Source organism: Urocitellus parryii, chromosome 4 (assembly GCF_045843805.1).
Source record: "Urocitellus parryii isolate mUroPar1 chromosome 4, mUroPar1.hap1, whole genome shotgun sequence".
In the NCBI taxonomy this organism is placed as follows: Eukaryota; Metazoa; Chordata; class Mammalia; order Rodentia; family Sciuridae; genus Urocitellus; species Urocitellus parryii.
In genome coordinates, this window is record NC_135534.1 from 2,162,904 (window position 1) to 2,188,562 (window position 25,659).

Consider the following 25,659-nt stretch of genomic DNA (forward strand, 5'->3'; position numbering starts at 1 on the left):
AACACTTCTAGCAGACGTAAAGCAAGGACAGAGACTCAATTGTTGTGATCCTGAGCAGTTCCCTACTCTAACAGGAAACTGAAAAACCTGTTCCTATGATCTAGCTGTGGAGCAGATATCCACTACTTTACCCCCTTCAAACAGCCACCAGGGCTCAGGTCACCGGCCTGCAGCCTGAGCTGGGGGGAAGCTCCCCCCCAGGAGCCCAGCAGGGCTGGCACGAGGCCCCTCTTCCCAGGAGCGTTCTGAAACTGCATGGCTCAGAGCTGGTCTCAGAAGCGAGCGTTCCAGGGGGTGGAAGTGCCAGGAGACTGCCACATCCTCCGTGCATCCTTCCTGCCTTCCCTGGTCACAAAGCCCAGTCCGTGGGAGGAGTGGCAGAGGGTGCCAGGACTGTTTCAGACCAGATCTCTGTTTCTGGATCCCAATAATGGAGACATTTTGTTTCCTTATGCCCACAGGACATTTTTGAAACAATTTGTTAAATTGTTTAAAGAACCTTAATACATCTCAAAATAGGGAGATTTAACTGGACAGATTCTCTGATCAAAACCCAATGCCATCATAAATACATTGTTGGAATATGGGGGGGAGCTAGCTGACTGTTCTGCTGTTGAGCAATGCTGTCCTGGACAACGAGGAGAAAGGTGACTTGGGGGACGTGGCGAGGTGGCTGTGCCCTAAACCGTGCAGCACGGAAGGCCGTGGGTCTCTGCCCCATCCAGCACTGATGCCAATCCCCTGCCACCACCCACAGTGCCTGCTGGGCTTGGTGACGTGGGCAACTCCGCAGAGGATGCCTTTCACCCCTCATACGGCCGTAGGGAGGCGGGTGCGCCTGTGCCTGTGTGCCCCCTCGTGGAGCCTGCTGAGGCCTGCCCTCTGAGGCCGTGGCTTGGTTTGGTGTGCTGGGCCGGGCAGCCCTCTGCGGTTGCTTGTTTGGGATCTCTGGGGGCCCAGTTGGGGGCGGGTCAGCGGGCTGGCCTATGGGCCTCTTCTCAGCACCGCCTGCCTCCTCCACCCCATTAGGTGTCGCCGCTGCTAAGCCCCGTCTGCCTCCTGACCTCGAGAACACCCAGGCAGGGAGGAAGGTGCGGGCAGTGCCTGGGCACCCCCACCTCGCTAGCTCACAGTGAGCAGGGTCCCAGGGCTGGAGGCACCTCGTTAAACCACCTGAAATGCATGCAACTCTAGTCAGCCTCCACGAGGCGCCGGCAGCACATGTGGAATTAAAGTCACCCAGGGGCCTTGTCCCCACCTGGGTGGGCAGCCTTTGTTCAGGAGGCTGGGCCCAGAAGCCTGCGATCCTGGGAAGCATTTGGCCCTGATAATGGGTCCAGGAAGGTGCTGGGCCCACGGGTGTGGCCTGAGTCTGGTCTTGGCCCTCTCTGCCTAGAGATGCCCCCCACTGTGCATACACAGGGCTGGTCACCCCGGCTGCCTCCTGCTCAGACCCATCTGTGGTGCATGAGTGACAGGCACTGGGAATTACAGATGAGGAGGAGGCCTAGAGCCGAGCTCCTGAGCTGGCGGAAGGGACCACCAAGCCCTGGCCTGCAGGTAGGGTTTGCTCAAGGCGCGCCCTTGGGCAGCAGACTGCACTTCCGTCATTCTGCAAGGCTGTCTTCTGGCTGGGATGACCACTAGGCCTGGAGAGTGTAGTGAGGTCTTTGGACGTGGCTCCCACTAGACCAGAGGGAGGGGCAGGGAGACCTGGACCCAGCACCCAGAGCTGCTTGGGTGTGGAACACAGGGCAGGGGCCACCTAGCCCTACAGGCCGTGTCTGTGACCTTGGCCTCGTGAGCTCCACGAGAGCCACCGTGGACATGAGCCTCATGCCACCTGCTGGAGGGGAGCCTGGGAGAGGACCAGAGGACAGCTGTCACACACTCGAAGGCCCGGCTGCCGGGTAGGTGGGAACCCTGTCCCCATGGTGACCAAGCAAACCTTGTGGCCTCTCCTGCTCAGTGTGGAGAATGGCCGCCTGGACAGCTGGCAGGTGGGGCTAGTTCTCAGGGGGAAAGTGGCTCTGCGCTGCTCAGGGTTGCCCCAAGATCTATACTGCCCTCATGGTGGGGTCACAGAGCAACCGCTGATGCGTGGCTGGTGGCATCCAGAACCCACTCCTAGGGAAGGCCACTGTCCCGGGGCTCTTGGCACTCAGATGGCCAGCCAGCAGTTGTCGGCTTCTCAGAGGGCTCGTCTTCTCCTGCTAGGACTCCCATGGGCCCAAGGAAGCTGGCCCGTTTCAGGACACCTTGGGCACTCAGATGTGGAGGGCCGAGCCTGCAGGCCGTGGACTGCGCGTTCGGTGGGGCCCAAGGGAGCAAGGAACCACAGCGGTTCCACTACCATGTGGGCAGGCTCCGGCCCAGCCTCCTGGTTGTGCTCACAGACCAGGGGGCACTGGATAGGAGGGCCTGGAGCAGGCAGGGGGACACTGGACAGGAGGGCCCGGGGCAGGCAGGGGGACACTGGACAGGAGGGCCCGGGGCAGGCAGGGGGACACTGGACAGGAGGGCCCGGGGCAGGCAGGGGGACACTGGACAGGAGGGCCCGGGCAGGCAGGGGGACACTGGACAGGAGGGCCTGGGGCAGGCAGGGGGACACTGGACAGGAGGGCCCGGGCAGGCAGGGGGACACTGGACAGGAGGGCCTGGGGCAGGCAGGGGGACACTGGACAGGGGGTCTGGGCAGGCAGGGGGACACTGGACAGGGGGTCTGGGCAGGCAGGGGGACACTGGACAGGAGGGCCTGGGGCAGGCAGGGGGACACTGGACAGGAGGGGCCAGGGCAGGCAGGGGGACACTGGACAGGGGGTCTGGGCAGGCAGGGGGACACTGGACAGGGGGTCTGGGCAGGCAGGGGGACACTGGACAGGAGGGCCTGGGGCAGGCAGGGGGACACTGGACAGGGGGTCTGGGCAGGCTGGGGGACACTGGACAGGGGCTCTGGGCAGGCAGGGGGACACTGGACAGGAGGGCCTGGGGCAGGCAGGGGGACACTGGACAGGAGGGGCTGGGCAGGCAGGGGAACACTGGACAGGAGGGCTGGGCAGGCAGGGGGACACTGGACGGGGGGCTGGGCAGGCAGGGGGTCTCTCCTAGGTCCTGGCTCTGTCCTGTGCACTGGCCTGCAGTCCTCGTTGCCTCCTCAGAGTGCCAGCGCCCAGAGTCTCACCTGGCCAGATGGGGGGGTGGGGCCGGGGGCATGGCACCTGCCCCAGGCCAGGGCTGCTCTGGTGGGGGAGGGTGCTCCCCAGGGCCGGCGGCAGCATGGCTGGAGGGCTCCAGCTGTGCCCAGCACATGTCACCCGGGGCCCAGGAGCCCTCCACGTAGGCTGGCGGCTGGGAGCAGCTGGCCACAGGCAGGCCCTGGGACAAAGGGCGCTTTGAGCAGCCTGCATGCCTGCGTCGCGCCCCGGCCAGCTGACCCTCCCAGGGACGCCGAGGCTGGTCTGCTGTGGCTTACGGGGCCCACATTGAGTTGGAACAGCTGGCCCTAAAGCCCACTGGCTGGTCTCTGCTACAGGGACCATTATCCCCCTCATTGAAGCCCCCAGGCTTAGGAGGGCAATACCCTAACCCCAGGACCCCACAGCCCCCGGCCTGTGCCAAGAGCTCCAGCCAAGGGTCTCGCAGGCCTGCTTCCTGAAGTCTGCCCTGTTCAGCATTCACAGGGCCACCAGGGAGGCCGGCCAGGCCTCCCTCCCTCTCTGGGCCTTCCTGCCCTGACCACCCCTCTGTAAGGCCCAGTCCTCAATCCTCAGTCATTAATGTTTTGCTCTCTTTAAAATTAACTTCTCCTTATGAGATAACGTGACGGTGACATCAGAGACGCCTCTGTGAGCTTCCTTCATTGTCCCTCCCAGAGGGGACGCAGCCTCCCTGCCGGCCACCTCACTGCCCTCTGCATGACAGTGGCTTGCAAGGTCTCCTCACAGTGTCCGGACCCACGAGCTGGCAGCTGGGTCCTGGCCGTCTGACTCTCTGGGGCCACAGACTGTGGCTGCTGGTGGCCTAGAGGCCCAGAGGACACCCAACACAAGGGGCTGCCAGGCTGCAGGGCAGGACCTCACTGTGGTGTACCCCACGTGTCCCAGCATGCACTGCTGCACTTGGTGGCTGGTGGCATTCTAGCCACAGGGCCGCACAAACCTGGTCCAGCTCTGGAGGGCTCCCACCACCCAGGGGGACCCCCGGTGCCTTCAGCCACGCTCCTCCCTCCCCCCGGCCCCCGCTTGCTTTCATTTTTAAACTGTGGTTAAGACAGACACGACCTAAGATTCCCCATCCGGACCATGGTTAGGCACGTGGTCCAGGGCGCTGGGCACGATCACCCTGCTGGTTAGGCACGTGGTCCAGGGTGCTGGGCACGATCACCCACCCCCAGAACATCCTCATCTTCCCAAACTGGCCTTGTTCCGTCAAACGCCGACTCCTGCTCTCTGCCCTCTCCCTCCCTCCTACCTGGTGACGTGGGGCCTCAGGCTAGAGACACACACTGCTTGTCCTCGGTGCCTGGCCTGCCTGCCTGAGCTGTGTCCCCCAGGTGAATGCCTGTCATGGCCTGCATCTGCATGTCTCTCCGCTGAGGGGGTGGACGGCCTTCCGCTCACTCGGGGCTGATGTGGCCACGGCCACGCCGCGTCTCCTCAGCCCTGCTTCCTGTCTTCAGGTGCAGACCTGGCTGGAACTGCCCAGCTGACATGATGATGTGGGTTTTTTCCCGGAATTGTGGCCTTTAAGGAAAAAAGAGAGAGAACTTTCTAGAGCAGTTCTGGTTCTCAGCAGAAGCGAGTGGACGGAAAGTCCACGTCCCCACTTGGTAGCCTGATGGCGCAGGCTTCTGTGGCCTGTTCTGGGGTGGCCGCCCTAGCTGCAGGGGCTGCGTCTCAGGGTGCTTCTGCCTGCCTTTCCAGGGCTGGCGACGCTGACACCCTTGCACGAGTTTAAGGCCAGTCGTGGATCTTTGCACAGACGCCCACCCAGGTCCTAACGACCTTAACCGAGTCACTAGCTTTGTCTTCTCATTGAGTCGTGTGACCACTGCCAGGTGCAAGGAGCGGCAAGAGGCCCGTGGGTCTGGGTTTCCGCTTGGGGTGGGCCAGGGGCTGCGTCCGGCAGACGGGCTCTGCAGGGGCTCGTTGGGAAGTGCACCTGGAACCAACTGCCTTTAAGTCAGGTCAGAAAAGCCCACAGCTGGCCGCGGAGGGCCAGTGCGGAGAAATGCCCGGCCTCCCCTTGTGCCCATGCTCCCAGGGCACCTGGAGGGGCTCTGCTGGCGCTTGATGCCTGGCCGCCTCCTCCCCGGCCTGGGAGGAAGGAGGCGCTTCGGTCATGGGGCCTTGAGGCCTGTGCCTCCTCAGGGCCCTTGCCCCTCACTCCAGCCTGGCCTGGACTCTTGTGTCATCCAGTACCCAGCTGTCCAGTGGTGGCTGCCATGTCTCTGGGTCACCACTCCCTCCCAGGCTACCTCCTGTCATGTCTGGGATTCTATCGCTGCAGCCCACAAGCCACTGGCCTGTACCCCTCTCCCCACCACGGGGCTGCTCCCAGACCCCTGCACTCCCAGGTATGTCCCTGTGAGGTGGGGCCTGGCCTTGCTGCCCCAGGCCCACTTCCAAACCTGAGAATGACCATGCCCCATCCCACCTGGCAGACCCTCCTTGGGCCCTAGTCCTCCCCTCTGCCAGGCTACAGCAGGTGACCCCACAGCCCCCAGAGGGGCTTTGCTCCCTGAAAATCAGGCAGCAGAGGCCCTGCTGTGGGGGGCTTGGTGGAAGCTGAGGATCTGAAATTGGTGTGGAGACATGTCCCCAGACCTTCCTCCAGGAAGCCACCTGAGCCAGGAGGCAGCCTTGCTTTGGTCTGAAGGACAGTGGCCAGGATGTGAGCGGCCCCTGCATTCCTCTATTCTGACTGGTCTCAGCAGAGACCCTGGCTCCTGGCCCAGGACGCCTCCTCACATCAGTGGACAGCACTCAGGGTGGTGCTCCTCACCCTGGGCCAAGATCCTGACCCTGGTCTTGCAGGTGCCTCATGGTTCTCCCTGAGAGGCCCTTTGGGAGGCAGAGATGCTGGGCACCTTCAGGGGAGCCCCTAGGGCTGGTGGTTGTCAGTGGGTGGTTCTGTAGGTATGGTGGTGGGCCTACCTGAGCTGTGGGGGAGCCAGCTGGCCTGGACAGTCGGCAGACCTGGAGGGTAGCAGGCAGGCACAGCGAGGCGGGGAGGGCATCCCACATATGCAGCTCCGAGGACCCAGGGCCCCTGGGTGCCTGGGGCCAGCAGGGAGGCTCTTGGCAGGCACTAGGCCAAGATACCCACGTGGCAGCCCGTAGACCTTGACCCTACAGTAGACAGCGGGGGACACAGGAGAGGGACCGACGGCAGGTTCCTGGGACACACCTGGGCCTTTAGTTCCACTTCATGGCTGGTTGTACGGCCTGAGCTGCAGGAGAGAGCCTCAGGCCCACCCCCAGCAGAGCAGAGCGCGCCAGGCTGGGAGCATGGCCTGCCGCCTGCGGAGGTGTGGCAGAGGTTGGCTCCCAGTGCCCTGCACCGTTCTCCAAGCCAGCGGGCATTGGGGTCCGAGTCGTTCCCCATCACTCTGCCCCTGACCCCTCCAGCGGGGTGGCTGCTCTCCCTGAGCCATCCAAATGCCACCACTTCCAGGTGTACCCAAGCACATCAGTGCTTCAACTCTGCTTAGGATGCTGGGGAAGGCTTTTAAATAATCGAAAAGTACTTCAACATGAGGGAAACTTGCTGTGTGGTCAGTCAGCGGGCACAGTCTGCTGCCCCTGGGGTGCTATTGCTTCCCACCAGGGCCACCAGTGGTCAGGGGAGCCATCTCCCATGAAGCCACAGGCACCCCCACATCGGCGCCAGGCACCAGGAGCTTGGTGTTTGATGTTAGCCAAAGACACACCGTGCCACAACAGTGTCCCTGAGCGCCAGCTCCTCAGAGACCCCAGCCACGCCAGTGCCTGCTTCTGGTCTCTCAGCCCCTTCCTCCCTCCATTCAGCCGGCAGATGCACCCTGAGTGCCAACCAGGGCAGGCTCGGCTCTGGGAAGGGGGACGCATCCGCCCAGGTGGGCTCAGCCACTCCCCAACGCCACCCCGCCAAGTTCCCAGGAGCTGAGGGCAGAGCTGGGACCAGAACCCTCGGGGAAGCCACCGAGCCTGTGGTGCCAGCACCCCTGGCTCTCCCTTGGGCCACCCCAGATTCTGGGTCACATTCCCCACGCTTTTTTGCATGAGAAAGGCATTAAACTTCTCCAAACTGTCTCCCGTTGTCCACTGAGCTGGCCCTGAACACAGGCTGGATGGCGTGAACATTATTCTGTCCTAATTAACAACATTTGGGAGCCAGAGATGGCAGCATCCGGCCACCCTCTCAGTGATTCCCTGGCAGGCCAGTGGTGTGGGGCAGCGCCAGCCAGTCTCACCCAGTCGCGCAGCAGCCTTCCCATGCTGGACTCCCAAGGGAGGGCGGGCAGGGCTCCAGCTGGAGCAGGCCTGCAGGCCGCACGCGCTGTGGCTTCGCGGGTTTGTGCCGTCCCCTGCTCCACAGGGGGGACTGGTTCAGCCTCCAGCCTGGGCTCCCCGCGGGGCCTCCTGCATGCCCGAGTTGGCTGGGAGCTGGATCGTGGGCTGCAGGTCATGCCAAGTGCACACTGGCATTAGTCCTCACCTCGCCCACCACGGTACAGATGGGGACAGTGAGGCCCAGGGCAGGATTCGGCCCCGAGGCTATCTTCCTACCCCATTGGAAACCTCTGCCTTGTGGGGTTGGTAGGAAAGAGAGGGCGGCACAGCAGCCATCAGGGACCCGGGAAAGTGGGCGGCCCAGGGCTGCCTGCCTGGTCCTGGGGGAAGGGCTGTCCTCAGCAGCCTGGGGGAGCACAAGGGAAGAGGCTGCTCACTTCAGACACCTGGTTCCTGGGACAGTGGCCACGTGCTGGGAACCTGGCTGGCTGCTCTCAGGCTACAAGCGGGCCACCCCTTGGCAAGGCAGCCACAGCTCTGCCCTCCAGACACCGTGCGTGGGACAGGTCCCCGGGGCCACACCTGGAGGCAAGATGCTGACCCCTCCCGGAGTGCTGGACCACAGGGAGCCAGGGCTGAGGCCCGGCCCCACACTGGGCCTTCCCTACCATTTCAGGGGCTGTGAGAAGGAGTAGTAGTGGTATGGGCTCGGTGACAGCTGGGGTAGGCCTCAATGTCACCTCTGGGGTCCCATCTGGGACGGGAACCCTCTGCCTCACTGTTTTGTTGAGAAGGCTAATGGCCACTTCTTCTGGACTTGGTCCCACACCATTCTTCCTCATTTGTCCACTGTCTGTCCCCTCATCCAACCCTGTCCCTCTCTACTACAAATTTCTGTCCATCTGTCCAGTCCCGTGACCCAGAGGCCAGCCCACTCCCCAGAGCACCTGACTCCAGAGCTTGTGGGGGCCTCTGCACCCTCCTCGTGCCCCCAGCCCCCCCCGGGCCCTCGCACACAGGCCCAGTCCAGGCCACCAGAGGCAGCTGCCATGCCCCAGTGGTGTGGCCGTGCGTGAGACGAGGGGACAGTCCCAGAGGGCAGATGTGCTCCACCCCACCTTGAGAGGCAGGGCCTGGGTTCTGGGGCATCACTTGGGGCTTAAATTAGTCCTGGCCACTGTGCGGTCAGGCAAGGGCACCTGACACACGGCTGCCCGGCCCTGGCTCAGCAGGACCCTGGTCTGAAGAGCAGCGACTCCACTGGGGCCCACTGTTGGTGGCCCTGGGTTTAGGCCACTGGCTTCTCCAGGTGGGTGTCACATGTAGGCACCATCTTTCCCCCGACAGGGAGGAGGCCTGCTGCTAGGGGTGGCCTTTGGGAAAGGACACTGGCGCGGGAGCCCGTCCGTGCCGCGAGCTCACGCCCGCCCCCCTTCCCCAGGAGATCGTGCTGGTGGTGTTCTTTGGGACGGAGTACGTGGTCCGCCTCTGGTCTGCAGGCTGCCGCAGCAAGTACGTGGGCGTCTGGGGACGGCTGCGCTTCGCTAGGAAGCCCATTTCCGTCATCGGTGAGTCACGCCCCCCCCCACAGACGCTTCACCCCCGAAATCACCCCAATTGTAGCTGCCACCAGCATCCTCCAAGGACCCAGGGCCCTGCTGCTCTGCCTGCCTGTGACAGGCAGGACGCCACCCAGCTGGGTGACCACCCGCCTGGTCCCTGCCAGGTGAGACTGCTCAGGAGTTGGCCTTTCGCAGCCTTCTGGGACCCTCCTTGGCACGGCTGGGCAGTGGGACAGTCACCATGGTGGCCTGAGGTCCAGGCTCCGTCCTCTCTGGCCCCTGCGGGCTCTGGCTGGGGCCAGGGTTCCCGTGGGTGCTCGGGGCCTCTCCAGCTCTGGCACTGCTGGCTCCCCACCCAGTTGCTCCTGGGTCCTGTCGTTGGGCCCCATCCCCTTCCCCGGGAGTGGGCCGTGGCCCGTGCCCCCTGGCTGCCACGGGTCACATGAGCCACCCCTCCTCCACAGACCTCATCGTGGTGGTGGCCTCCATGGTCGTCCTCTGTGTGGGCTCCAAGGGCCAGGTGTTCGCCACGTCCGCCATCAGGTACGCAAGCTTGGCCCCCCTGCTGCCTCGCCCCACAGGCTGGGAGGGAGCTCATGGGCCACCACACATCCCTCCTCCCAGGGAGGGCGCTGAGCAGAGGGCTGGAGCGGGCAGTCCTCGAGACCTCAGGCAGCCCCGGGTGCAAGACCCACACCAGAGCTCCTGGCTTCTGGGACTCGGGTGTGACCTGACTGCTGCTCATCTATAAACTGGGGTGACCCTAGGCCTCCCCAGAAGGCAGTCTGGGGACCAGAGGAATTTGGAAATGTCAGATGATCCCAGGCGTGACCCTATGGCGAGTGGGTGGACAGAGCCAGTTTTGAGGGGCTGCACTGGGAAGGGGATTCAGAGGCACCTGACCAGGGGTCTGCATGGAGGTGAGATGGTCCCAGCCAGCACAGAAGTGCACCTGTCTCACCTTCCCGTCCACTGTCCCCTGGGCCCAGGTGCCCCCGGGACAGCTGTGGTCCTCTCAGTCCTGCTGTCTCCTTCCCAGGGGTATCCGCTTCCTCCAGATCCTCCGGATGCTGCATGTGGATCGCCAGGGAGGCACCTGGCGGCTCCTGGGCTCTGTGGTCTTCATCCACCGCCAGGTGGGTGGTCCAAGGTGGGGTGCTGGGGACCGGCTGAGGGCGAGACAGAGGGCAGAACAGTCATTAGCAGGACGGCTTAACACACACGTGGCCCACCTGGGGCAAGGTACAGGGTGTGAGTACTCTGGGCCCCAGTCGAGCAACCTAGGGCCAGGTAGGTGCCAGGGCACAGGGTGCAGGGATAAGGCCCAGAATCCCACCCCCAACCTGAGCCTGCTGGGGCACTCTGCCCACACTTATGTGCCAGCACCTTTAGCCTGCCAGGCCAGTGTGAAAATAAAGCCACCTTCCTTTAAGCTGGGGACCAAGGATGGTTAGGTAAACGGAAGAGAAAAGCAAAATGCAAAAAACCGTGGTCTCTGAGGCTCAGAAACCTAGATCCAGGCAACCACAGACAACCCTATGACAGGGGCTCCGGACCCGGCACCCTTTCCCATGGGCCTCCGATTGGCACGGGCCACACCTGCCCAGGCTCTGAGGGACAGGGGGTGCCCTTCATCTCACAGAAGTTCCACCCCACTGTGAGCAGTCACTGGCCAGCAGAGGCTGCCCAAGTTAGTCCCAGGCGCTAGCTGGAGTTGGCTCGCTCCTGGGTGGCAGAACCCAGGCCCGCCGTCTTGGAGCTGTGACCCATGGAGTTTCATCCCTGTGGGCGAATCACACTGCGTCCACGCGGCATGGCCTGGTAGATGCTGGACCTGCTGCCAAGGCAGGGCCTCGCTGCCTTTTATGTCGGCCTGAAGCCTTTTCACTGAGGGCGCCCCGTCCAGGGTGCTGCGAGCCGCGGGCTGACGCTGTCCCTTCTGCCGGCCTAGGAGCTGATAACCACCCTCTACATCGGCTTCCTGGGCCTCATCTTCTCCTCCTACTTCGTGTACCTGGCCGAGAAGGATGCAGTGAACGAGTCGGGTCGCATTGAGTTCGGCAGCTACGCGGACGCGCTGTGGTGGGGGGTGGTAAGTCAGGGCCTCCAGGGTGGGGTGTCCTGGCTGGGCCACTGGGGCCTGGGCCGAGGAGGTGCAGGACGTGGGCTCTACTTCCCCAAACCCCCTGCCTCGTTGGTAGGGGCTTCTCACCTGAGCAGAGCCCTGTGCCCAGGTTCACACTTGAAGCCAGCAGTGCAGGCCCCACGCTCAACACAGCATGTTCTGGGGTCTTCAAGTTCTTCAACTTTGAACTTGTGTTTTGAAGAAGTCTGAGGGGCCAGGCTGGGCCACCAGTGTCCCCCCAGGAGTTGGTGGCTGTCATATAGCCTGGGAGTGCTCCATCGTGGACTGGCTTCAGGGCTGCTCCTGCAGGGACGTGGTGCCCCCAGTAGCAGTGGCTCCGGCGGGAGTGCAGCTGTAACTCCACCCACCTCCGTGCCATCTCCCCTCAGCCAGAGGCCACCAGGCCTGGGGGATGCCTTCACACCGGGCAGCCCCGGGAGGAGGTGCAGAGCCTGGGCAGTTCTCAGGCCAGACTCAAGCCACGGCTCCCGAGCTCAGGCGTGCTTGGCCAGGGAGAGCAAGGCTGCTGATGGCCCTGGCTGGGACCCGGCAGCAGAGAGGAGAGAGGGCAGCCCACAGAGCTGGGCCGTGCCTTGGGGAGCAGCACAGGTTCTGGGGCACGGAGCGGGGCAGGCCACCGTGCCTGCCCAGGCCCGGGTGCCCAAGAGCTGTGTTCGGGAACCAAGGGCCTTGCTCACGGGCTCTCGGACTCCTGCCCTTCCCCCACCATAGGGGAGGCCACTGAGCTCACGGAGGGTATGGGCACAGGGTCCTATGTCCCCCATGAGGTGGCCACACAATAGGAGCTCCTGATGCTAGCCAAGTCAGTGTGTTTTCTAGAAGCTTCCAACATGCCAGGCAGCTCCAGGAAGTCCAGGACATGCTAAACGTGCTGACACAGCTCCCAAGCTGGGCAGGCCCAGATGCAGCCTCTGCCCGCCTCCTGGGGGCCCGTGTCCCTCGGCCCTGGTGTGGCAGGCCTGAGCAGGTTTGGGCAGGAGGGCTCAGCCTCCAGGAAGGGAGCCTGCCTGTTGGGGGGCCTGCATCCCTGGTGACATGGCAGCCCTGTGTAGGGGCACAGGCCGCCTGAGCCAGCATCCCCTGGTGGTTGATGGGCAGTGGAGGCCAGGGTGCAGCTGGAGCGAGTGGGCGACGGCCTGTGGGAAGGCTGGTGAAGGGTGCCCAGTCCTGGCGCTGCCCCGCCTGCCTTTCCAGCCGCCTGTTGGAGCTGCTCCCCGACCTGGCCCCCGGCCCCGGGCCCCCCGGCCCCCCGGCCCTCAGTGGAGCCTCGCTCCCACTCCCACACCTGTGCAAACATCCGCCCGCCGGCCGGGAACACGGCCCCTTTGTGCCCGGCTTGGCACCGGTGCCCCTGCCTAGCCGTCAGCTGCAGCCTGCGCCTCGGCCACCATGCACCCTGGCCTGGCCATTGTCCCTGTCAGGCCCTGCACCCTGGCTGCCCAGGGCCCCCCGCTGCCCTGCTTAGGGGCCAACAACTCCATTCACAGAGCGGCTGCCCCTGCAGCTGTCGGGGGGAGAGGCCCCGAGGCGGAGTTGGGTGGTGCTCCTGGCACTTCTCGGAGGGACAGAGCTGAGCGGTGCAGGCCGGGGGGCCAGGGGGCCGGGGGGCTGGGGGCCGAGTCCCAAGCACTTGTCTCCTCTCGGGGAGTGAAGCAGCCCCCCAGGGCTCCCCATGGGGCAGATGGGGGACGGGTGGGCCAGGGAGAGGCACTGTATTGGGAGCTACCACAGGGCAGCGGGGGCTTTCAGGAGGCCCGGCCTTTCTGACCCCTGCTGCGTGCCGTGGGCCTCGCCTGGACTCAGCCCCCCACATACCCACAGCCCAGAAGAGACTTAAAGCAGGGACCCTAAGATAGGCATCTGGGCGCAGAGTCCACCTGGACAGGTGTGCACCTCCCTTGCCCAGTGGACTGGAGACGGGGTGCCTCGGTGTCCAGCCCATGCTTGTGGGGAGCGTGAATCCACAGGTTGATCTGCCCATCTCGTGGCTCCCCGGGCAGCGGCGGGTTTGCTTCCAACACCAGGCAGTTTCCACAGTAGACGTCTGTGGCAGTGCCAGGGCCAGGCGTCCTGAGGCAGGATGGCAGTGTGCTCCTCGGGGCTCAGGGCTCCTCCTCACCTCTTGCTGCTGGGGACTCGGGTCCTGACCCCCCCACACACACACACACATCACCCTTTGCACGTCTCTCCTGTCTTAGGAGGAGGCTTCATTGGATTTAGAGCCCACCCACACAATCCTCATCCTCGTCCTGTCTTTGAAGACCCTATTTCCAGATAAGATCGCAGTCTGAGGGCTGGTGGGTGTGAACTGGGGGAACAGGGTTCGGCCCAAGACCCCGGTTGGGGTCAACGCGGTGGGGAGGCTTTCCCCTAGCCGGCTCAGTTTCCACGGCTGCCAAGCAGGGCGGGGGCTCCATGCCCAAGAGTCCCCTCCCGTCCCCTCTCTGGGGAGGCCTCCTGGGCCCCGAGTGTGGCGCCCGAGCTCAGCTGCGAGGTGTCTGGGGAGACTTTCAGACTTCTTCTTTGCCCTTGGAACAAAACGCGTTTGTTTGTGTTGAAGTTTGAGTGCAGGCCCAGCAGCCCTTGCCCACACGGGCCCCTCTGTGCAGCGCCTGGGGGTCTCCAGGAACGGGCGGCTGCGGGGCTCTGTTTACCCCGTGTGTCTAAATTTAGAGTCTTGAGTGGAAAGGCCGGAACCCGCCCCTGCATCCAGCCTCTAACAGCCCGACAGCCCTTCGCCTTCACCTGGGGGTTCCGGGAAGCGCCGCCTCCTGGGCTGTGCTGTGTCCTGGCAGAGAGAGCCGAGAGGCCAGGGCTGAGGGGCCTGGGCGAGCAGGCCCTGTGGGACTGTGGGGGTCAGCAGCACCTTTGATGCTGGAGAAGCCACGCTGTGGGACGCGGGGACAGCATGCAGCCCCCATCCAGACAGGGTTCCTCCTGCCTGAGCTCCACGCGGAGCCTGCAGTGCGAGGCAGTGAGGGCCGGGTCCACAGGACTCCGCCAGAGAGCTCCTTCCAGATCCAGCTGCGTTGTCACATGAACGGGAGTCCATGAGACAGGTCCCGCTTCCTGCACCTGCCCACTGGCCAGCACCTGGGGGTTTTATCACCTGGACCCAGCAGGCCCATGAGGATGGTGCACAGGACTAACTTCCTCTTGGGGAAGGGACTTCAGCTCAGGCCAGAGAGGAAAGCCCCTGGAAGGCTCATCAGCAGAGCTCCCACCTACTCTCCAGCCCACAGACACAGTCACAGACAGCTTCAGAAGCACAAGGAACGGACGCGGGGGGGAGAGCAGCCAGGCAGGGGTAGAGCCCCAAACGGGGCTGTCACAGCCCACATTCACCACGTCCCAGCTGGGTGGCCCTGCGCAGGTCACCCAACCTCTCTGAGCCTATCTGTGGCACGAGAATAAGGTCTGGACCTAACTGTCGGAGTTAAACCAGTGATACACAGAGAGCCTGGGCACCCGGTGTCCCCTGTGGTGTCTGGGCTGGTCCCCATCCTCCATCCTCCCTAAGAGGCTGTTTCAGAAAGGACAGAATGGAGGCTGCCGTTTCCAGGTTCCCAGGCAGCCAGGGGGACCAGGAGTTGTGGGCTCCCCAGGTGCAGGAGGGAGGAGGGCAGCAGGCTCTGCTACTCAGGAGGGTGCTTGGTGTCACAGCCTGGTGCTGGCATGGGTGTCTGTGAGCCGAGCAGCAGTGGCCTGCGTGCCCGGGGCCCAGGGGGTACTAGCAAGGAGCGACAGCGGCTGAGTCCTGTCTCCCTGGGTCTGCTGGCCCAGGGGTCATGCCGATCTGCCTTCCTGACGGCTGGCCACTGGGGACAAGTCATAGGCACAAGGACCATAAAACAGCTCATTCCTGAGCTGCTTGCGTCTGTGAATTCAGGAAAACAAACATCTCTGCAGGGAAGGCAGCTTCCTGGGGAGAGCCGGGGGGGCCGCGGCGCTCTGGGAGCAGACGGCGGCTGGGCATTGTGGCCATCAGCAAGTGCCTTCCACGGCGGGGCCCACCCGCCAACGTCCTGCTCTCCCTGTCCTCCTCCCAGCCCTGCCTCCTTCTAGCCGCCCAGCCCCAGCCGTGGGACCCCGTTAGATCCAGGAAGTGAGGGCGCGGCCTCGGAGCCCCGCGGAGGCAGCAAGCAGGCGGTGGCCCAGCCCTGCCCAGCGGACGCGGTCTAGCCTTGACTTACACCTTTTAAATGAATCAAAATATTTTGCCAAAAATACCACGAGTAACTTAAAGATATTTAAATGATGCAAGACTGTTATTAACACGATGTTTACTAGTATGCACAGGTCGCTGGTGCCCCCCAACACTGTGCCAAGGTAGCTGTGCCCGCGGGTCTGTGCCCTGCAGGGCAGCTGCTCTCAGACTGTCTCGGGACTCCTTCACACTCCAACAGAGCACTGCGTGTAGTGGGTTGTAGCTATGGGTCCTTAAGGAAAACAAGAAAAACTTCAGCACCCCGATGCTGCTGGAGTTAATAGGCCCATTATGTTTCTGTACAAAAAATGATTTTATGAGAAGTTACTATATTTTCAAAAAAAAAAAAAAAAGTCACTGAAGGAAAAAAGTGCATTTCTACCCGTCGCCATGTGGCCTGGCTCTGGGAGAAGGTTAGTCCCCCGTGGTGCTGCCCACACACCACAGCATCTGCCTTGTGCCCAGGATGGCGAGCAGGTGAGCCTGACAGGTGGCATCTCACCATGTGGGACTGGCCTGGGGTAGGTGAGCAGGACATAGGGTCCCAGCCTCACCCACTTATCACAGGGATGTGACCCGTCCTGACACGGCCCTCTTCCCTGCTTCTCCAGCCCACCCACCACGGCCCCCTCCCAGTCTCATCTTCTTGACCCCACGCAGGATGGGCATACCTGGGGCAGGGGACTTGGCTTTGCCCGGGATGGCTCCTGGAGGTGCCCTACAGAGCAGCGGCAGAGCCGAGGAGAGGGGCGATGGCTCAGGGGTTCTGAGGGGCAGAGAGGCTGCAGGTCAGTGACTGAGAGCAGCGGCTTCTGTCGAGGTTGTCAGAGACATAGAAGTCTCCCTGGTACCCGTGCCCCTGGTACTCGTGCCCCTAGTACTCATGCCCCCGGCCTGCAGGGGCCGTCCAGGCTGGGTCGGGCCCTTCTGGCCAAGTCTGGTGCCTTGGCAAGAACTTGGAAAGCATCTGGACTAGACAGAGGGGCAAGGCCTTGCCCAGCCCCTCCCCTGGCCTTCTGTACCAAGGTGTCTAGGGTGGGGCTGTGCCCTGGGCAGGGCAGGTGCTGTGTCTCAGCCATGAGCCAGCCTCACATGGGCGCAGGACACCCGCAGGGCTCTTGAGCCACCCGTGGCCTGGCTTCTGCGTTCGGGTAGCTGGGCCGTGCTTAGTGGAACGAGGGCAAGCACGTGTGCCGTGTGAGCAAGACGCCTGGGCCCACGCACACCCGTGTGCGGCACGCGGGGCATTCTTGTGTCTGTGGCACGTTTGTGAGCGCGTGCCCATGTGCACAGGCCCGGGGTCCATGCTGAGAGCCCACAGTGAAGGGCTGCCCATGCACTCTGCCCGGAAAGCTCCATGTGGGCAGCGGGCAGTGGTGGACAGAAGGACCTGGACTGGGCGAACGCGCAGTCTGGGTGCCAGTGCCCATGTGCTCTCCTCTGTTGAGTGTTCCAGCCCACCAAAGCCACAGTCCACCTGGCGCTTGGTGACATGCCGACGGGCCACACAACCCTCCTGTCGCTGGCCTCCCTCTGCTCCCCCCGACACAGTGTCTGTGTGCGTCCCTGCCCGGCTCTCCCCCGGGGGCCTGAGGGCCACAGTGGGCTGGCGGGGGCCACTGAAGTTGACACTCTCTCTCCAGGCCACCCTCAGCTGGCGTCTGTCGAGTGGTGCGGTGCCACTCACACTGGCATCCTGGGGCAGGGGGTCCAATGGGGATGCCGTATAATTCCCGGCTTGGAAGGTCTGCCTGGGCCAGCAGGGGTGGTTGTCACTTGTTCCCAGAGGGTAAGGGCTGGACTGTCCAGCCTGGGCAGGAGAGCATGTGCCTGCCAGATGAGTCCGGCCTTGCAGCACCTGGGCCGCCTCAGCAGGCTCCGGGCCCACCCTGGAGGGGTCTGGGGAGACTCAGGTGTGACCCAGCGGCCTGGGAGGGGCCAGCGTGGGCTCCTGCGTTCCCACAGGACAGCATGTTCAGCCTCGCCAGAGGCCCAGGAGCAAACCTCAGATGTCAGCAGGGGCCAACCTGGGCGGGGAGCAGCCCTCACTCCTCTTGTCCCACCACATGCCCTGGACAGAGGGTCCCCCACTGAGAAGAAGGCTCGAGCCTGTCCTGTTCTCAGAAAAGAGGAAAAATGAAACATCTGGAGCCCTGGGTGGCGGCAGGAAGTGGCGCGTCATCCCACCCAGCTCTCTGAGGATGGCTAGCCTTGGTGGGCGCCCCCGTCCCCCCTGGGGGCTGGTGCACAATGTTGGTGGCCGGGGGCTGGGGGCAGGTGGTGGGCCAGGGAGGCCAGGCCTCCCCTGGGTGGGCCTATGGCCACGTGCCCCACGCTGGTCACACCAAGTCCTTCTGGACGTCCCACTGGGCTGTGTGTGGTCTGGAGCTGTCAGGGCCTGGGGACACCAGCGCCATGCCACCCTTCTCCTGAGCTGTGGGGCGGCAAAAGATGGCCCTGCCCTGGGGCCGGAGTCTCCTGTCGGTCTCTGCTCATCAGGCAGAGGCCCTCCTGAGGCTCCAGGCCCACAGATGCTGACCGCTGCACGCCTCCTTGCAGGTCACAGTCACCACCATTGGCTACGGGGACAAGGTGCCCCAGACCTGGGTTGGGAAGACCATTGCCTCCTGCTTCTCCGTCTTCGCCATCTCCTTCTTCGCACTCCCAGCGGTAGGTGCCCCTGGGGGAAACGCGGTCCCTCCCTCCGCAGACCCACTCATAAAGGGGCTCACTCGGCCAAGACGGTGCATGCCTTCCGGAAGGTGCTGTCCTCCAACACCTGCCTCCCTGGGCCTAGGACATGGCCCTCCCCTTCCTGCAGCTTCCAGGGGTCCTCTGTCACAGGGTGGGAGGTGGCCTGGCACAGCTCTGCATGCCAATGGTGGGGTACAGACGAGGAGGCCCCGGAGGTGCCAGGCCCCTGCCGAGGCAGAGCGCATGAGCCTCCAGGAGCACTGCGGCTGGGAGGACGGCGTCACCAGGGAGCCAGGGCAGAGCCTGGTGGCTCACGGGCTCACTGGGAGTGTGGCTGTGCACGCTCGTGCCCTGTGGGTGTGCGGGCAGGTGTGTAGGCAGTGAGCACTACACATGGAGTATGTACGCACTGCGTCCCCTGTGCGTCTGTTACATGTACGTCCTCCTTACAAGTGCACACGGCATCTGGTGCAGGCTGGTGTATCTGCATCGTATTCACACGGGCATGTTACATGTGTGTGCACTGAGAATGCGTAACTCACATGCGATCACAGCGCATGCGTGTGAGTGCTGCTGCACGTGTTGGCATCCTACCTGCTGTGTGTGACTTGTGTCACTCACCCAGGCGAGGTGCGGCATCTGTATGTCCCTCTCCTGGTGAGAAGCAGCTGGCACCTCCCAGCCAGGGTGTGTCTTCTGACCCCAGCCCCTGGCCTGTGGGTGGTTCTTGCCTGGGTGTGTGCCGAGGGCTGGCCTCCTGGCTCCCCAAGACATCCCCAGGTTGGACTGAAGAAGTCCTGTGGAGGGGGCTCTGCCCTTGGCCAGCTGGGGCTGGGCTCCCTGTAGCACTGAGCAGGCCTGGCCCTCGGAGGGAGTACCCAGCACACTGGCCCTGCAGGGCATCCCTGAGTGCACGGTCCTGAGTGCCACCTGTCTTCCCTTCCAGGGCATCCTGGGCTCAGGGTTTGCCCTCAAAGTGCAGCAGAAGCAGAGGCAGAAGCACTTCAACCGGCAGATCCCAGCAGCAGCATCCCTCATCCAGGTGTGCACTGAACTCCGTGCCATGGCTGTATACGGTCACCTGCAGCCCCCATGCCCCCAGAATCGATTGCTCTTGGCCCCACGTGAACCCTTGGCTATGGACCAGCCCAGGGCACAGAGCCCCAGTGGGGAGGCATCTGCTCTCTGGGTCACAGGGGCCATGCGAGTGCAGGGCCTGTCTCCCTGCACAGCAGCTCCCACACAGGGCCACCCTGGGGGCAAGGGGACCAGCATGGCCACGGCCACTGAAAATCTGATGTGGTCAGTCTGTAGGTCCCCTCATCTCCCAGCTGGCCTTGGGCTCCCACTCCTCACCCCCCGTCCCAGGGAGGCGGCAAGGTGGGCCTCAGATGGCCACTCCCTGAGAGGACAGGGCCCAGTATCCCTTGGGGCTAGCACTTCCTGGTGAGGAAAGGGCCGGGGCTGAGGTGGCCGGGCGTCCTGTGGGACTGCCGGGCGAGCAGGCAGGGAAGGCAGGGAACAAGGAGGCACGGGGAGAGGTTGGACTCCACTGCGGTCAGCCCAGGCCCTCAGGAAAGCACCAGGGAACCACTGGCCCGTCTAGCACGGGCAGAGATCCCGCGCTCAGTGCGGTGGCTGTGGTGCAGCATGGGCCCTTCTGGGCACCCTGGGCTGAGAGCCCCCCAGGGAAGACCTGGGGGCTGACCGGCCCAGGCTGACTGAGGTGACCCCTGCAGGCCATTGTCTCCTGAGTTCTCTGCCCTGGCAGTCCCTGGGTGAGAGATGGGCATGGCCAGGGGCCCTGTGTGGCCTGGGACTCCATTTCATTCCTCTGAAGTCCTTCCAGAACCAGCCATCTGGGCCTGGACCTCGTGCCTCAACGGGAAGGAAACGGCAGCAGCCATAAGGCCTGGGGCCATGGCTGCGCTCCCCCCAGGCCTGGCTTTATGGCCCAGTGGTTTCTCCTTTCGGGAAGACCATAAATCAGGCCCATAAAACCTGCCTGGCCGGCGCGGGCAGAGCGCCCACAGCAGGGGGGTGCACTGGATTCCTGTCTGAGCAATGAGGCCTCTCCCCAGGAACTGTGTGTCCTGGGAACACGGGGCTGTGGTGAGAGGACGGTGGGGCCTGAGGTGGCAGGAACGTGAGTGTGGACGCCGCAGGGCAGGCAGGCAGGGGACAGGCAGGCAGCTTTGAGTGGGACATGTTGGCCTCGGAAGGGCCTTCCTTCCCTGTCCCTGGTCTCCAGGGGGTGTGCGGACTGCACAAGGTGCCTGTCAGGATGCTGCTGCTATCCCCCCACTTCCTCCTGGGAGCGCTGCTAGCTTGTCCCTCTTTCCCAAGCTCACAGGGTAGAAAATGCCAAGGCCACGTGACTGTCCCCACTAGAGGGTCTGGAGCCTACTCTCGCTCCATCCAAACCCCTGGGGCCGCAAGCCTCCCTAGGTCCCCTGCCCATGTCTCTGACTCTAGGTCATCCCCCTTGGGGCCAGCCAGGGGGGTCCCTCTAGAATATAGGCTAAGAGCCTCCTGATAGCTACCAGGTGGCGCTTGAGGGCCCCTGGAGGACTCCTGCTTCCTGGCCCCTCGGTCCCAAGGGCTCAGCTCCTCCACACCCCAGCCAGGTACCCACACGGACCCTAGGCACACCCCTTCCTCCCTGTGTGGACCCAGCTGTCCAGCCCTGTCCCTGCCCTGTGTGCCCAAGCTGTGCTTCTCAGTTTGCTGAGCTGAGCGGGGCTGCAGGAGGGGCTCGGGCCTCCCCGGCGTCGGAGCAGAGTGGCAGACAGTTGATGCCACTGGTCTGGCTAGCAAGAGCCGGGCCCTCTGGGCAGAAGACTGGGAGCTGGCAGTGGGCTTTCCTGCCACCCAGAGGAGGGGGCCAGACCCTGGGGCTGAGGGTAGGCCACCAGGTGGCTCAGCAGGTGACAGTCCTTCCCCCCTGCCTGGTTTCAGACTGCGTGGAGGTGCTACGCTGCCGAAAACCCCGACTCCTCCACCTGGAAGATCTACGTGCGGAAGCCCAGCCGGAGCCCTGCGCTGCTCTCGCCCAGCCCCAAGCCTAAGAAGTCCGCCATGGTAACCACCCTCACCGCTCTGGGGCAGAGGCTGCCTGTGAGACAGGGCAGCTGGGGCAGCTGAGGCCGGGGCCGCCGCCTTGGGGCCATGCAGGAATGGCCACACCAAGGCTAAGAGGATGAGAGGTCCAGAAAGATTGCCCAGGAGCAGGACGGGCTGCATTCTGGTCACCTGACGGGCACGTGGGCACAGCAGGCAGGGGCGACGGAGGAAGTGCTCTGCCTCAGGAAGGCCCATGTCCACACCTCCTGAGGAGACCTGGCCTCCTGGCCACCTCTGCCCGAACATTCTGCCTGACTCCCACCGCTCCCCCCACTTCCTCCAGGGCCTCGGGGGCATCTCCCTGGGCTCGGCTGACGCGGCTCGTCACGGTTGCAACCTTGCACGTCCATGTCTGTCAGTGTCCTGCAGTGCAGGACCAGGTCCCCGTGGGCCCTGGCACCTAAAGCCTGCCCTATGAGCCTGCGGGACCCTGCAGGGCCAGGCTCTGGCTGCGGCAGGGGCTCTGGGGCCGCAGCGGGCCGGGTAGGGCCCAGGAACGGCCAATGTTCTGTACGGCTTGCAGGTCAAGAAAAAGAAGTTCAAAGTGGACAAGGATAACGGGGTCAACCCTGGAGAGAAGGTGCTCACGGTCCCCCACATCACCTGCGATCCCCCAGAGGAGCGGAGGCCAGACCACTTCTCTGTCGACGGCTACGACAGCTCTGGTAAGAGACCCACGGGTGGGGCAGGCCACCGTCGGCCTCGCCTTGGGGAGCTTCCCTGCCATCCTGCGCTCTACTGTCACGGCGTTTCTCGGGGGCCCAGGCACGAGAATGAGTTTTCTCCTTGGGCTAGGGTCTCCGCTGATGGAGGATGGACAGGGTGGAACATCTAGAGTTTCCCAGCCACCTTCCTCAGTTGTTCCCAAGGAAGGGGCTCTCCGTGTTCCGCTGGGAGGAAGCCCAGGCTGGGAACAGGCCGTCAGCCCCCCCGGGCAGCGCTGGGAGGGGTGCGTCCCCCGTTCCCTCTGCCTGGCTCCCATCCAGGTGGCCTTCTGCCCACCAAGTGCTGTGCTTGAAACAGCCGGGGCCATGTCCAGGGCTTCACCCACTGACCCAGGAGCCCGCAGCTCAGGGGAAAGCATGGCGCCCTGTGGCATCAGGGTGGGCTCTGGTGAGACAGAGGCTCCTCCGGTGGCCCGGGAGCCCTGAGTTGGCTCCAAGGGATGGCAGACAGGTGCACGTCTGGGAATGGCAGAGGTTGGGGAGAGGTGTGCAGTGTCACCAGCAGAGGCCAAGTCCCTGCTAACACGGTGGGTCAGCTCAGCCCAGAGCCACTGGATTGGGGACCCTAAGCTAATGGCCGGTCCTCAGGGACTTGGAGCGGCCCTGCCCCGTGAGCTACCTGACTCAGAATCCTCACCCTGAGGCTCTCGGGAAGCCCTGGCAGAGGGGTGCCAACCCCCAGGGCGGGTGCTGTTCCTGGGCAAGGCTCCCAGTCCTGCTCTGCGGGGACAGCACAGGCAGCCATGCTGACTGCCACCACGAAGCTAACTCAGGACGTGGCCCTTGCCCACGGTGCTTGCAGGCACAGGCGTGGGCAGAAGTCAAAACGACACCAATCCCAGCTCACTCCAGTCAGAACAGCAACGATCAGGAACGTGCACAGCAACGAGTGGTGGTGAGGTTTCGGGGAGAAGGACACCATTGTGAGGGACCGTGGTGGGGCAGCCACTCTGGAAAGCAGTGTAGAGAGGCCTCAGAAGACTAGGGATGCAACCACCACACGACCCACTACCTCACCCCTGGGTGCGTTCCCAGGAGATTCAAAATCCACACGGCACAGGGACCCAGCCGCAGCGATGTTTACAGCAGCACAGCCCGTAGCAGCTGCACTGTGGAACCAGCCCAGATGCCCACCGACAGGTGAATGAGTTAAGAAATCGTAGAGCTGTATATACTACACAGCCGTGAAAAGGAATGGAATCATGGCATTTGCCGGTAAATGGCTGGAAATGGAGAATATCGTGCTAAGTGAGATTAGCCAAGCCCAGAAACTCAAACGTTGAACGCTTTCTCTCATATGTGGAAGCAAGAGTAAAATAAAGGAGTGGGTGGGGGAGGACACACGGGGACCCAGGCCAGCTGCCACTTGCTTCCCTGCCTGCCCGTGGGCGGTGGCTGGTGGCTGGGGAGTGGGCCTGCCCTGGAGCACTCTGCAGGTGGAGGTGCTGGGCTTCCCGGGCGTGGCCAGGCGGGCCCTTCCCACCTCTGGTGACTGACAGCCTCCCTCCACACCAGTGGCTCCACGCCAGCACAGTGAGGTGCTGGGTCACGTCACCTGTCCTGCCTGCAGGCGGTTTCAGTCTGATCCTCAAATCTGAGGTGCTGTCTTCACCAGGGGTGGGTGGGAGGTGGCAGCCCACCCGGCCCCATCTCTCCTGACTTCCCTGTGGCCACATCATGTGTCTTCCTCAGGTCGCCCACCCTCCCTCCAGCTCCCTGGGCATCAGCCCCTTCCGTCCAGTCCCCTACGTGTCCAGACTCTGTCCGTGGCTCTGCCATCTCAGTGACCACGCTCTCTTTTCTGCGCACCCTTGAGCGAGGGTGGAGTCTTCCTGACCTCGGCGCCTCCTGTGTCCCACGTTGGTCCTCTGAACAGGCGGACGCCTGGCCTCCGTGCCCTGCACAGGGCCCACCTGGGGGCCCTCCAGTCCGGCTCTGTGCCCTGCTTCCTGCTCTTGCTCTGGGGGCTCGCTCCCTTGTGAGCTGAAGTCCAGGTGGGAGCTCGGGCGGGCGGAGGCTCTGAGGGTGGCCTCCTTAGAGCAGCCGAGCCTGCGCTGCACAGTGGCCCGGGAATGCCTGAGTCCCTGGGGTCTCCATGGGGAGCCAGGCAGTGGAGGTGGAACCCCAGCTCTGGGGCAAGAAGCCAGGCTGCACATGTCCAGAGAGACCAAGGCAGGTGCACCCCACCCGGCTCTCTCCGCTGCGCGTGGACTCGTCTGCTGGCTTGTGTTTCCTGTCCGCTCTTGCCTGCTGGTCCCTGTGGCTTCAGCCTCTCCAGGGCCTACTTTCTCCAGCGTGGGCCTCAGGTATCAGTCCTTGCCTCTTCTCCCTGGGCCCTCAGTGTCGGCCTGTGGCTACTTGGGTGGGCACTCTCCGGAGCCTATGTCCCCACGGCAGGGGCTCTGGGCTTTTAGGGACCCTTGCCCTCAGCAGCCTCCGCACTGCGCTCGGCACGGCGCTGTCAGAGAGACTGCTGAGAGACTGGGCTTCAGGCAGGGTCTCATCCAGCAGCCGAAGGCCTCATCTTTGTGCCAGAGCTGTCTGGATGTGGGAGCCTGGTGCCACCTGGGCAGAGGGCTTGGTGCCACTCCCTGAGATCATTCCAGCCTCTAGGGAGGCCCAAGAGCCTGCATGTGTAATAGCCCCCAAGGCTCCTGTGCAGCAGGTGGCCTGTGGACTGGACTGGGGAGACCAGGGTGAGGTCAGGCCAGGGCTGGGAGCCCACGTAGGACTTTGGTGACTTCCCCGTCTTTCCACTGGTTTGCTGTCACTGGGAAGGGAGGAAAAGACACCTGTTTGGACAAGAGCTGGCCCCCGGCCCCTCCTGGCATCTGGCCCTCTGCTCTGGGGCATCTATGATGTTATCCAGGGCTTGATTAAGAGCGTTTGGCGGTGACTCCTGACACGCGGCTCCTGACAGCCTCAGGGTCCTGGGGAAGGGGGCTTCAGGCCTCTCAGGCTGCCCCTCTGGGGGGTGGCCAGTAAAGAGGCTGCCGCACTCTGTCCCCTGGCTTCACTTCTCTCCTGGGTCTTGCCTGGTGATACTCTGTGTCATCCTCTTCCCACCTCCCATGTGCTCTGTCCAGACGACAAGCGTGTCCACCTCAGATGGAGGCAGAGGCAGGTGAGGGTCCTCCAGGGATGCCCTGACCCTCCTGGCTCCCACCCAGTGGTGCAGTGTAACCTGTGAGGACCTGGCTGCACCTCTCCCTCCCACGTGGCCCCACTGAGCATGCCCTGTGCCTACCCACGGCAGGCTCTCGACCTGGGCGGCCTGCCCGAAGGTCCTGCCCACTGCCCGTCTCCTGATGAAAGGTGCCTGCACTCAAGCTCTTGTTCTGGTTAGAAAAGCAGCATCCGTTCTTCATAGAGGCCGACTGGGGTTCAAGAATGCAAGGTTAGTTTGACATTCTTCTAAGACCAATGTGATGAGCCATATTTATGACGACTGAAAGCAGAACCAGCAACCACTCATTATGACCTGCTCTAGGTCACTGATCAAAAGCCACAGTCAACACACTTAGTGGAGAAATGCCACTGCCCCTCAGGATCAGGGGCACAACACGAACGTCCCCTCCTTCAGCTTCCTGTTAAACACTGAGCTGCAGATGGCTGTCTGTAGAATAAGGCAAGAGGCAGAAACTTCAGACATTGGGTTGAAAAAGACAAAGTGCAACTGCCTTTATTTGAAAATTTCATGGTTTGTGGA

General features: G+C 63.4%; 1 protein-coding gene across 3 annotated transcripts in view; it reads left to right on the forward strand.

The window, feature by feature from the left end:
• The window catches only part of Kcnq1 (potassium voltage-gated channel subfamily Q member 1), a 284,802-nt gene that overhangs the window by 73,717 nt on the left and 185,426 nt on the right, over nucleotides 1-25,659 (forward strand). The window contains exons 3-10 of one of the 3 annotated variants that reach the window (XM_026411297.2): nucleotides 8,935-9,061; nucleotides 9,520-9,598; nucleotides 10,095-10,191; nucleotides 11,007-11,147; nucleotides 17,968-18,078; nucleotides 19,049-19,144; nucleotides 21,061-21,183; nucleotides 21,749-21,890. In XM_026411297.2, coding sequence (XP_026267082.1) covers nucleotides 8,935-9,061; nucleotides 9,520-9,598; nucleotides 10,095-10,191; nucleotides 11,007-11,147; nucleotides 17,968-18,078; nucleotides 19,049-19,144; nucleotides 21,061-21,183; nucleotides 21,749-21,890 — 916 coding nt within the window. The remainder of the gene's footprint in view (nucleotides 1-8,934; nucleotides 9,062-9,519; nucleotides 9,599-10,094; nucleotides 10,192-11,006; nucleotides 11,148-17,967; nucleotides 18,079-19,048; nucleotides 19,145-21,060; nucleotides 21,184-21,748; nucleotides 21,891-25,659) is intronic. The other 2 variants (XM_077797616.1, XM_077797617.1) reach the window with 2 other exon arrangements.